Here is a 13729-nt window from a genome sequence, read left to right as displayed (position 1 = left end):
AGGATGGCCTGGTGTCAAGAAGGGCAGCAAAGAAGCCACTTCTCTCCAGGAAAAACATCAGGGACAGACTGATATTCTGCAAAAGGTACAGGGATTGGACTGCTGAGGACTGGGGTAAAGTCATTTTCTCTGATGAATCCCCTTTCCGATTGTTTGGGGCATCCGGAAAACACCATCAGTCCTGTGTCATGCCAACAGTAAAGCATCCTAAGACCATTCATGTGTGGGGTTGCTTCACAGCCAAGGGAGTGGGCTCACTCACAATTTTGCCTAAGAACACAGCCATGAATAAAGAATGGTACCAACACATCCTCAGAGAGCAACTTCTCCCAACCATCCAATAACAGTTTGGTGACGACCAATGCCTTTTCCAGCATGATGGAGCACCTTGCCATAAGGCAAAAGTGATAACTAAGTGGCTCGGGGAACAAACAATCGAAATGTTGGGTCCATGGCCAGGAAACTCCCCAGACCTTAATCCCATTGAGAAACAAAAACCCACAAATTCTGACAAACTCCAAGCATTGATTATGCAAGAATGGGCTGCCATCAATCAGGATGTGATCAAAAATATGGGTCAACACTGCAAATATTGACTCTTTGCATAAAGTTAATGTAATTGTCAATAAAAGCCTTTGACACTTATGGAATGCTTGTAATTATACTTCAGTATACCATAATAACATCTGACAAAAATATCTCATAACACTGAAGCAGCGAACTTTGTGAAGACCAATACTTGTGTCTCTTCTCAAAACGTTTGACCACGACTGTAGTGTAGGTGATAAAAAAGACAAATGAGTGTGTTGATTCATATCCTATATATCCTATATATCCTATATTTTTGTTGTTCTATGTGCTTCACATCCTTTTTATTTAATTTGACTAATTCATATTTTTTTAGAACTAATTTACATTTCATTCGTTTTCATCACTGCTTCAGGCGACAACCTTGTAGGCTAATTCTCGGCTGCTGCAATGTGTAAAGCAAATAATATGTAAATATAGATTATGGTGTACTTCAATGTTGAATTATATCTAATGTTTTTCTGAGTTAGAGAGAAGTTTGTTGTTGAGCAAATCAATCAATCAATACTGGCCAATCAATCAATACTGGCCCCTTAACATTCAGCGTAGTGCTCCCCAGATCCGTCCACTCCAACGTACAGCGTGACAGTGGAGAAGACAAGATTATCTTTAGAGAGAATCCATTAGAACAGATGCATGTTTTATTGAGCTGGTTCCGTTAATGACATGTCTGATCCACTTTGGATGAATTCATGTGAACTATTACACACAGAATGATTCATTTTAAAGTGCACGACCACCACTCCCCAGTAATGTGGAGCTTGATCCTGCTTAATTTTTCATCTAATTGCTATCCCCTCTCTGTATGAGTTCAACACAACAGCAGCCTAGCCCCAGTACACATCCTCATCTTCAAAAGAAACTGCTTTTATCAGATAGAGGAGACGAGGGGTTTACTCCTCCTGAGGCCGCCTACCACTGAGTAAGTTCTTTGATAACATGACTCCCCCTCTGGCTTAGTGCAGTTGTGACCAGAGGTAGAGGGAGAGAGGCTTTGCTGAAACACTTAAAAAGATGGGTCTAAAGCTAAAGAAGGTTTTCCTGTTGTTCTTTCTGTAGCAGAGAAACAAAGGAACCCAGAGGAACAAAATGAATCTAATTTCAACACATTATTGAATGTATTGTGTTGCAAAGAATTATTCACTTTAACTGACAGTAATTATGTTTAACTATGCTGAGTGCTTGAACATTTTTACTAAATTAAATGTTTTACTTTTGATTAATAAACCTGGTGATAAGGAAAGGTGACAGAAAGACAGGTTCACCATGATGATCCAGAAAGAAGAAATTCCATCAATCGTCAATAACCCCGTAAAGTGCCTGGAAAATGCTATGACAAGACCCTAATGACGAGACCCTAAAGGACAGCCAAAACATCAAGCGCCTACAGGTCCAGCTGAAAGAAGATCCACAAGACAGGGCTCCCCAGGAAATTCTAATCCTGGATGAACCAGCACGGTGTCCTCCCCCGAATAACCTGGCCGCTAACCCTGTACGACAGGGTTCTTCAATTCCAGTCCTGGAGGGCCGAAACACTTCTGTTTTTTAGTTCACCTGGTAGTTAATTGCACCCACCTGGTGTCCCAGGTCTGAATTAGCCCCTGATTAGAAGGAGAGGATGAAAAACAGAGGTGTTTCGGCCCTCCAGGACCGGAATTGAAGAACCCTGCTGTACGAGGTCACCCAATCAACAACAGAGGCACTAGAGAGAATTGCGAACCGAGACCTACGCAGATGGCTTGGCGTTCCCCCCAGCTTCTCATGTGTGGGCCTGTACAGTAGAATAGAAAAGCTACAACTACCAATCTCATCACTGGTAGAAGAATTCAAAGTGGCAAAGGCCAGGCTGGTGATGACCCTCAGGGACTCCAAAGACCTGAAGATACAAGGTGCCATGATTGAGGTCAGGACACAAAGAAAGTGGTCTGCCACCAAAGCCGTCAACCAGGCTGAAGCACAGTGACATTTTTGTAGTCTTTTTTTTTTTTTACCCTTATTTTACCAGGTATGTTGACTGAGCACACATTCTCATTTACAGCAACGACCTGGGGAATAGTTACAGGGGGGAGGGGGATGAATTAGCCAATTGGAAGCTGGGGATGATTAGGTGGCCATGACGGTATGAGGGCCAGATTGGGAATTTAGCCAGGACACAGGGGTTAACACCCATTCCTTACGATAAGTGCCATGGGATCTTTAGTGACCACAGAAAGTCAGGACACCCGTTTAACGTCCAATCCGAAAGACGGCACCCTACACAGGGCAATGTCCCCAATCACTGCCCTGGGGCATTGGGATATTATTTTAGACAAGAGGAAAGAGTGCCTCCTACTGGCCCTCCAACACCACTTCCAGTAGAATTTGGTCTTCCATCCAGGAAGCAGCCAGGACCAATCCTGCTTAGCTTCAGAAGCAAGCCAGCAGTGGGATGCAGGGTGATATGATGCTGGCGAAAAGTGGGGAACATCTGCTAATAAAGACAGGGCCTTGAAACAACACAAACCTCATGCTAGGCCAAAGCCAACACCACTGAAAGGAGGCACCTGGTGCAGCAGGAAGTAAGGCAAATGGAGGAACAGAGTAGGGCCAAAGCAGTGAGGTTGAGAGCCCAGGGAGCCTGGACAAGGTGGGAAACCGAGAGGATTCTCTCTTGGGGTGAGCTGTGGAGGATGGAGCCTACCAGAATCATGTTCCTGTTAAGATCTATCTATGACGTGCTCCCATCCCTTACTAACTTACACAGGTGGGGTCTCACTGAAAACCCAAACTTCCCTCTCTGCAACAAACCTGACACCATGGAGAATGTTTTAACATACTGCACCGTTGCCCTCTCCCTAGGCAAATTCAATGGAGGCACGACCAAGTTTTGAGGGAACTGGCCATGATCCTCGAGAATCAACAGAGGAAAAAGAGGACTCCCACCAACAAAGACCACCACTTCAACTTAGTCAGGCCACGAGAAGCAGAAGCAGCCAGACCCAGGACAGCATCCTGGAACAAGCCAGAATGTGGTAGATGCCAGATCGTGGTAGATGCGTGCTGACCTAGACCAACAGCTGAGCTTCCCCCCTGACATGGTTGTCAGCAGTCTCTGTCCAGATATCATCATATGGGCGGAGAAGGAGAAAAAGCTGGTGACTGTGGAACTCACAGTGCCCTCAGAGAGGTGCATGGAAGCATACCAGCGCAAGAAGGGAAAGTATGAAATCCTGGCAGATAAGATGCGAGGGCAGGGACCACTACTGTCTGGGTTTACCCAGTTAAAGTCAGCTGGCATGGCTTCCCTGCAAAATCAACATGGAGACTGCTTTCCACTCTGGGCATCAAAGGAAAGGACAGAAGATCTGCGGTATAGCGCCTAGCAAGTGCTGCTGAAAAGGCATCCTGCTGGTTATGGTCGAAAAGATCTGCACCAAACTGGAAGCCATCCACAGGCGGGCAGTGATTTGGCCAATTTCTGTCGACTCACATTTTACATTTACATTTTACTCACCATCTTGAGGGCGTTCCTGGATAGGAGTTGAAAAGTCCAGTGAGAGGTGGACCGGGCTGATGACGCCTGTGGATCTGCAATCAAACACTGATTGTATCAGGTACTACAAAACCCTGAATCATATCATGAGAGGGAGAGGTCAGAATGCACTGTAGGCGGCATAGTAACCAATCATCGGCACTGAAAACCATGATCCACATGTGTTCTCCTGAAGGTCATATTTAACAAGCATGGTTAACAGAGTAGTCTATAACTGGTTATATAACACAAGAGATAACAGGATAATGCTGAATTCATTCTTTTTTTGTGAATCTAATTAAATTTTCAGCTCAGGGTGTACCAACCAGATCCATATCCCAGGTGCGCTGTACAATTATATGGTACTGTTGTCCTGCGGTCCAATTAGCTGTAGCAGAGACTGTGTGTGTGTGTGTGTGTGTGTGTGTGTGTGTGTGTGTGTGTGTGTGTGTTGTGGTCCCTGAGCTCTGGTTAACAAGACCTAAACACTGACCTTCAGGTCTGGAAGGATGACTCAATAGAATAGCACACCTGACCTGCTATTCACACAGCAGATCGCACAGGGTTACACGCCTACAGTATAGCCAGATATAGTCTATAATCTGCTGGCATATTTTAACTGTAAAAGGGAACCAGTGCATTTACTAATTGTATCTTTCATGTTGCCTACAGTAACTGTGTGTTTTTTATACGTGCCTGCTTTGATTAATGTTCCCTTATTATCTTTGAGAGGTTGCTTAGGTAAGCTATTGATCATTTCAGACATAGAGATTTCTCTTTAGTCTTGACCCTCTAGGTGATCAATTAGAGGCATGGACAAGATGCCTCAGGGTTAAGAATGTGTACTATAATGACCAGGCCAAGGCCATTATGGTTCAGCATTCAAAGTGAAAATTGCTATCTTACTGTAACTGCAATGTGAGTTCACCCACATCTTTTATGTGCACTACAATGATAGGCCTACACCAATTTTAAAGTGATTGTTCCATTTTCACCTCAAAATTAATATCTTCAAAAGCCCTTGCTTGTATAGTGTATTGTGCATCAGTTCAGTTAATCTTCACTGCCTGGGGAATATTTAATCCCTAAATATCATTTTAAACAAGATAATTGATTTCCATTTCAGCTCTGAGAAAGAAAGACAATGATGAACAAAGAGTGATGAATTAAATGTATCTTCTGAAAGTCATCACTTTTCAAACATCCACTGATTAATTAACTGTTGAACCATAGATGAAGAATAGCCTGGATTCTGCTGCTGTAATTTCACTCTCCGACTTCGTGACAATAAAACAGAGTACACTTGACCTTTGAACATGATGGACTATTGACAGTATTCCAAAACACAGGTCCAGAACATCTTAAAAGCACTAGTACCTTTGCATAAATATTTTCATTGATGGATAGTGATAAGATCACTCCACATCGCAGCCCCTCTCTTCTAAAATTGTAGTCTACATATCCTACTTACCGCTCTCCATTTTACCGTCCTCCAACTCATTATTGCTCTGCGCATCCTAGCCAAGCGCGCGAGTCCGAAAGCAATCCAAGATGATGTCAATGGAGAGGCACGCCTTCGTTCCGAATCCAGAGAGGGAGAGCGCGCGGTGTAAGAACACGACGGAAGCACATAGCTGCGTGTGGTGAAGTTTAGTATACCTCATATAATAACTATGTTATGCTTTTATTAAACGGAGAATCAATTTCAGAAATCCTCGCCTACTTCGCTATATATATATTTAATTTTTTTAGATGTGAGGGAATAAACCTGTCTCACTGCGCACGCACCGCACCAACATTGTCCGGTGTCGAATGACTGAAGCTTGCGAATCTACTGATGACCACTACTCGAAATTGTTTGGCACATTACGGTGTGGCATTTAGCGTTAGCCTTTTTGGTTGTTTTTCATCTCCTGCGCTCTTGGATCTTTTTGGAGATGTCCGAGTTTAACCAATCAAATATATCAGGCGGAAACGCTCCGGACCCGGACTACAAGTGGACATATGAATATTACGACGATGAGGAGCCTGTTTCGTTCGAGGGACTCAAAGCGCACCGATGTAAGTACGGGATCTCTGTTTAAAGTACTGTGCTGCCCCTCCATCCCTTTCACCCATCTACTTTCCGTTACGCATGCATTACTTTATTGTAGAAAGGAATTGTGATCAAATCATGTGTGCATGTATTTATACCTGAGAATTGACATTGCTCATTGCATCACATTCATATTTCTGGCTAGAAGTTAAAGTTAAGTATAGTGGCAATTTAGAATGTCAGTATAGCAGATATTCTACATAGCGACAAAGAGGTAGAGGGTGTGTGTGTGTGGTTTATGAAAGAGAGCAGGAGGGGTGGGGGGTCCATTTTGTGTTGTCAGGGACAGCCTTAGAGTGGAAACCCTGCAGAGAAATATAAGCATATCAATGCTGAGAGTGTCTGAGTAAGGGGGTTCCTTGTTTAGGCCTGTATGTGTCAGCCTTTTAACATTAGACACACACACACACAATCAATACATTTATTTTCCCTCTAGGATGACATGCACAAATCAATGTCAACTCAGTCTAGACACATAGACCATAATACATTTTCATATCTTTATCTCTCTCTCTCTCTCTCTACTCTCCATCTCATTGTGCTTAAAATAATGTTGTTTTTGTCATGCTATAGATATTATAGCCTACTATACATTGGAACTAAAACATGTATTTGACCTGTCAATCAAATCTTGTTATGTTGCAGACTCTATTGTGATAGGCTTCTGGGTGGGCCTGGCTGTCTTTGTCATCTTCATGTTCTTTGTCCTGACGCTGCTCACCAAGACAGGAGCTCCACATCCCGAGTGAGTCTCCTTATCAACCAGCCATCACGTAAATCAAGTGAATTACTTAGCAGTCCACCAACCCCCAGTGCCTCTTAACATGTACACCATTATTTTCCACTGTAGGTAAATGGCATAGACAGTGTGACTGGTCCATGTTCCAAGTTTCATGGTGCTTTTCAGCACCATGGACAGCACCATGCTTATTAGTGGTGGTTCAGCACCACGGACAGGTTCTTAGCATGCGCAATCATTTTTCACACCAGGTAAATACCATTGTCAGTGTGGCTGTTTCATATCCCAAGTTTTGTGGTACTTTGTTTTCAGCACCATGGACAGCACCAGGTTTGTTAGTGGCAGAGCCTTACACAGGCTGTGGTTAGTTCTGCTTCAGCACCACAGAGAGCGCCTAGTTCAGATCATCGTTTGGAGAGCTTCAGCATTATGCTAGAGTGTCTCTTGGTTTTCCTCTCTGTAAGTGAGACAATTCTCCCTCCCAGTCTCAGTGCACTCTGATGTTTGATGACATCTTAGTAAAGTATTCTAATTATCAGCAGCCCTCTTCCCTTTTATCCATGGTTGTAGTCTCATTTGCACACTGTGCTGTCTCTCTCTCTCTCTCTCTCTCTCTCTCTCTCTCTCTCTCTCTCTCTCTCTCTCTCTCTCTCTCTCTCTCTCTCTCTCTCTCTCTCTCAGCGCCCACATTTTTCTTACTATAAGCTTAGCCTCAATCCTTCTTTCTCTCTCCTTTTCAGTCAGAGATCTCTCCCTTGGTGGTCCCTCCCTCTCTTACCCCTCCATCAATGCACTGTCTCTCTCCCACTCTTTGCATCTCTCTTTATCCTTTCTCTCTCCTTTTCAGTCAGAGATCTCTTCCTTGGTGGTCCATCTCTTCTGCCTCCCTCTGTGCCCTGTCTCTCTCCCACTCCCCTCATCTCTCTCTCTAGCCATGTGCAAACAAACTGCGGTAAACTGTATGCGTTCCGGTGGAAGTCCATTCATTTCAATGGGAGGCAAGCCGCACCGCTGCGACTCATCTGCCGGACTAGGCTGCGGTCGGTGTGTGCAGTGTGTTGCATACTTTGGAATTTTCCAACTTGTGCATTGCTTTGCCGTGCGATCTCAGAAACGGAAGCAGATTAACCACAGAAGACTGCAAATCTGTAGCTTTTTTGTGTGTTTATGGGATAGCAACAAGACATTTTTGACAGGTCAATACATTTAAAGTACAAGATCAAAGTTTATGATGTTTATAATTGTATGCAATTATGTGGTAACACTTTAGTTGACACCCAGTGTCACAACACGTTATGACATGGTCATAGCCCTGTCATAATATGTCATAACAGCTGACATAACTTGTCATAACCTGTCATAATATGGTCATACCACTGTCATGACCCATATATGTACACCTGTTGTGACATACATGGTGTTATTTTATATTATGGCTGGTTATGACACCTACATAAGAGTGTGAAAGCCCACATTTATTCAAATTAGTTTTTTTCCCTGCCAAGAAGTTTCCTTTCATTTGAAAGTATGTCTCTTAAATCCTTTGTTTTTGTTGTAATGAATTCTTTACAGTCATGTTTTTTCATCATATTTTAAATACACTTTATGACACTGTCATGAAGCATTATGACCATCCTGTGTCACTTTACTTAGACTAAAAAAATACACTTTATGACACTGTCAAGTAGCAATATGACCATCATAATCATATAAACCAGATACGCCTATCACTTACATGCCCTTACATCAGTCATCAGTCCAAAAGAGGGTGTCTTATCCTGCTCCTGAAATCTGCTCCTGCATTCATCCCAGTCATCATTAACAGGACATTGGGGTGGGTGCATGTCTGACATCAATGTGTGCGCAATTACAATGATAATTTAACATGGTCAATAAAAAATAAAATATCAATTATATAACATAAACATACTGTTGACAAGTAGGCTATAGTGAAATGGAATGTTTTGCCTTGTGTGGTAGGTTTGTGGGTTTTGACACTCTTATGTAGGTGTCATAACCAGCCATAAAATAACACAATATACGTCACAACAGAGCTAAATAAATGTGTCATGACAGTGTTATGACCATATTATAACCGGTTATGTCAGCTGTTATCACATATTATGACATGGTTATCACTGTGTCATAACGTGTTATGATGCTGGGTGTCAAGTAAAGTGTTACCAATTATGTTTTATGTAATATAGGCCTTTGCCATTGCTATTGCTGCTTTTATTCATAATAAACTGTAGCCTGTTGTTACACACAGCATGTGGCTGAAAGATAATGATTAAAACGTCCATGTTGCGTGATGCTGATTGTGGTGATGCGGTGCATAGACTGCAACAATTGCATAGCAATAATCGTACGGCAATGTGATGATGCAGTCTGTTTGCATACAGTGTCTGAATTCTCTTTCTCTTGGCGCTCCATCCCCTCTCTCTCTCTGCCAGTCTCCCTTTCTCAACTCTCTCTAAGCTGACTCTTTCTTTAAGCTCAATTCTCCCCTGTGAACGTTTTCTTTCACTCTATGAACCACCCTTATCCCTGTGACTGTGTGTGTGGCGGGTGCCACGGCTCTCTCATTAGCTGTCAGAGAGCTGAGCCAGTGAGTCTGTATGTATCTGATCCTCTGGAGTGGATCTCTGCCAGGCTCAGCTCTAGGATCCCTTACAGACAAACCTCAGGGCCAAGCCTGTTAACCTCCCAGGTCTGCTGATCACAGCACTCCACTGCTCCAGTCCAGCACCATGACATCCATTTACTCAGCTTTCTCTCTCCCTCCCTCTCACTTCCTCTCTATACTGAGCTGAGCTAAAGACAAAAAACAAACACACGCCGCTAAGAGGATAGAAATATGGTGTTGAGCCAATATACACAGACTTAGCGCACGGATGTGCAACACAGCTCTTTCCAAACATGCATCGATTATACAATCCAAAGATTTTTGCACCAAAATGAGAGCATGAATGAAGAGTCATACGCCCCAAAAGGGAATACATGATACCCTCTCTTACCTAACATCCATGTCTCTTTCTTCCCTCTCCCTGTCCTCCCTGATTCTGATTAAGGCAATTGATGTTTTTCACTTTTAATTGTGAGGTAGTCACACCTATTTTTCTTCTGATACACTCCTGGTCCTCAACTGTCACCTGTCCAGAGGAGCTGAGCCCCGTAACAAGCGTGTTCATCTGACCAGCTGTGTGGAGGACCTCTGCCCCCCTGCAGACCCTGTCAACCGGCCCTGCCTCCATCGCCCCCTACTGGACTCCTCTCTCAGCCGCTCCCTCTTCCACTGCTACATCAATGAGGAACAGGCCCAGGCCCAGGGGGGGTCTAGGCCTAGAGCTGGGGCAGGAGCTGTGGGAGCACCCAGAGGAGGGCTGGTCCAGGGGCCGGGGCAAGGCAGGTCAGGCAGCCCAGAGGAGGAGGAGGAGGGGGTGGTGGTGGGGATAGGAGTAGGGGTAGGTGTCAGCCTTGCCCTGCAAGGGGCTGCCATGCTGGGGGGGAACCGGACTGACCACAGAGAGGCAATGTTCCTGTCCCACTTCAACATCCCTAACGTTGTGAACTCCGAGCACAGCTCCGCCCTGGGGGAGAACGATCTGCTGCTGGGGGAGCCGCCAATCATCATGGAGGGGGAGTGTCGTTCCCATGGGGCCCATCACACGATTGACTGGGGGAACCGCCAATCATCCTAGAGGGGGAGTGTCATCGGCCACGCAGCGCCCTTCACAAGATGGACTGTCCTGCCCATCACACAATAGACTATGGTCCAGCTTACTTCTCACACCACCTCCGTTAGGACATTATGGATAATTATGAGGACATCACAGGACTCACCAGCCTTATATAGAGAGAGTTGTGTCAACCAAATTTATGGAGGTTCAAATAGGTTCTAATCTAACATTCTGTGTTGTGCCGGTCATGTACAGTGCAAGCTCTCCAAATTAGGCTGTGGTTCCAGCTTCTCACACCACCTCTGTTAGGACATTATGGATTATTATGGATCCTCTTACTGTAACTGTACATCCTGCCCTTTTCATTCTGTTCAGATTTGGTTCAGGCTAAAATAGTCCAAATATAATCATTTAAATGTACATATGTGAGATGAGCTACTTTTCTAATCTTTATGTCAACGAAGTTGCCTACGCAGAGCCAGAACTTGTGACGTCACATCAACGCTAAACTGGAAGTCCAGCTTCAAGTTGATTAGAATGTATAGTGGTGGAGGCCTTGTGGGATGGAGACAAGAAGAGGTAAGGACAATTTGATGCAATAACCAAAATGCACCAGAAAGGCAAGACTCTTCTATTGGGTTTTCAATTCAACAGCAGTCTAAATGTTGTCCTTGTTCAGTACTAATCGTAGCACACCTGTTCATCACTCTAAACTGTTATATACAGTTGAAGTCGGAAGTTTACATACACCTTAGCCCAATACATTTAAACTCAGTTTTTCACAATTCCTGACATTTAATCCTAGTACAAATTCCCTGTCTTAGGTCAGTTAGGATCACCACTTTATTTTAAGAATGTGAAATGTCCGAATAATAGTAGAGAAAATGATTTATTTCAGCTTTTATTTCTTTCATCACATTCCCAGTGGGTCAGAAGTTTACATACACTCAATTAGTATTTGGTAGCATTGCCTTTAATAATACAATAAGTTGGGTGAATTTTGGCCCATTCCTCCTGACAGAGCTGGTGTAACTTAATCAGGTTTGTAAACCTCCTTGCTCGCACATGCTTTTCAATTCTGCCCACAAATGTTCTATAGGATTGAGGTCAGGGCTTTGTGATGGCCACTCCAATACCTTGACTTTGTTGTCTTTAAGCCATTTTGCCACAACTTTGGAAGTATGCTTGGGACCAAGCTTTAACTTCCTGACTGATGTCTTGAGATGTTGCTTCAATATGTCCACATAATTTTCCTTCCTCATGATGCCATCTATTTTGTGAAGTGCACCAGTCCCTCCTGTGCTTCACGGTTGGGATGGTATTCTCCTGGCTTGCAAGCTACCCCCTTTTTCCTCCAAACATAACGATGGTCATTATGGCCAAACAGTTCTATTTTTGTTTCATCAGACCAGAGGACATTTCTCCAAAAAGTACAATCTTTGTCCCCATGTGCAGTTGCAAACTGTAGTCTGGCTTTTTTATGGTGGTTATGGAGCAGTGGCTTCTTCCTTGCTGAGCAGACTTTCAGGTTATGTCGATATAGGGCTCGTTTTACTGTGGATATAGATACTTTTGTACCTGTTTCCTCCAGCATCTTCACAAGGTCCTTTGCTGTTGTTCTGGGATTGATTTGCACTTTTCGCACCAAACTATGTTCATCTCTAGGAGACAGAACGTGTCTCTTTCCTGAGTGGTATGACGGCTGCGTGGTCCCATGGTGTTTATACTTGCGTACTATTGTTTGTATAGATGAACGTGGTACCTTCAGGCGTTTGGAAATTGCTCCCAAGGATGAACCAGACTTGTGGAGGTCTACAATGTTTTTTCTGAGGTCTTGACTGATTTATTTTGATTTTCCCATGATGTCAAGCAAAGAGGCAATGAGTTTGAAGGTAGGCCTTGAAATACATCCACAGGAACACCGCCAATTGACTCAAATGATGTCAATTAGCCTATCAGAAGCTTCTAAATCCATGACATCATTTTCTGGAATTTTCCAAGCTGTTTAAAGGCACAGTCAACTTAGTGTATGTAAACTTCTGACCCACTGGAATTGTGATACAGTAAATTATAAGTGAAATAATCTCTGTAAACAATTGTTGGAAAGATTACTTGTGTCATGCACAAAGCAGATGTCCTAACCGACTTGCCAAAACAATAGTTTGTTAACAAGACATTTGTGGAGTGGTTGAAAAACAAGTTTTAATGACTCCAACCTAAGTGTATGTAAGCTTCCGACTTCAACTGTACATAACTTTTTATATACCGTGTTGCTCTTGTCAATGCTTTTGCCTACATGTCATATCAATGTCTCATCTGCCAAGTCTATAGAAGGTTGTGACTAAATAAAACTATTTAAAACGCCAGCTGATTGTGAACATTATATAACCATTTCAAAGTAACTTGGAACCATGAATCAGAAAGTTCTCTAATTCTGAAGATAAAAACAAGTGGTGAATTGTTTCACTATTGTTTTTTTTTTCATTTTTACAGGATTTAACTTTCCCTTTTGAAAAGTGATATCCCAAGTATAAATACAGTAAAGTACACACTAAAATACATCAGTGTTTTTTAGACAACTGCAAACTTCAAGGAGTAGGGCATTCAGGGAGTTGGTCTGATGTGATGTCATCGGCCTCCCCACTTGCTTGAGAAACAAGAGAGAACAAAAGAGGAAAGGCCCGCCCCCCAACTTGTGCTATGTCATGAGTTACCTGGACCACCTATTGAGATGTGCCTTTTGCTAAGTAAATGAGGTGAAAAGGAGACTAGAGTAGAACTTTAAAATCCCTGCTGTGTTTGATGCAGAGTTTCATTTACAATCATCTAATTCTAAGGATTAGACCAGGGGAGAATAAACCTAACATTATTGTGTTGGGTTTACAAGAGAGCGAAAAGCCCTGCTGTGCACCTGCAGAACAAAACACTTCGCTATCATAAATAATTACAGCCACTTTCTTCTTGTCAGATGTTATGCTAATACATGTAAAGGAGCTTTGATGATATGCTAATGAGTAGCAACAACCCACAACTGGAGTCAACAGCAACAATCATCTTGGGGATAACAATAGACCAATTTCAGAATGTCTGAATTTCAATCATTTGTTAGTCACCTT

The 13729-nt window shown here is 43.2% G+C and overlaps 1 protein-coding gene across 1 annotated transcript; it reads left to right on the top strand.

The window, feature by feature from the left end:
• The first annotated feature begins 5686 nt into the window (after nucleotides 1-5686).
• Nucleotides 5687-11398, top strand: LOC121543030 (melanocortin-2 receptor accessory protein 2A-like). Its single transcript, XM_041852711.2, has 3 exons — nucleotides 5687-6160; nucleotides 6840-6939; nucleotides 10094-11398. The coding sequence occupies exons 1-3, from the start codon at nucleotides 6037-6039 to the stop codon at nucleotides 10632-10634; spliced, it is 765 nt and encodes a 254-aa protein (XP_041708645.2). The 5' UTR covers nucleotides 5687-6036; the 3' UTR covers nucleotides 10635-11398.
• The last annotated feature ends 2331 nt before the right edge of the window (nucleotides 11399-13729 follow it).

Source organism: Coregonus clupeaformis, chromosome 28 (assembly GCF_020615455.1).
Source record: "Coregonus clupeaformis isolate EN_2021a chromosome 28, ASM2061545v1, whole genome shotgun sequence".
Lineage (NCBI taxonomy): Eukaryota > Metazoa > Chordata > Actinopteri > Salmoniformes > Salmonidae > Coregonus > Coregonus clupeaformis.
Note: the sequence above shows the minus strand (reverse complement) of the source record. Positions and strands in the feature narration are given on the sequence as shown.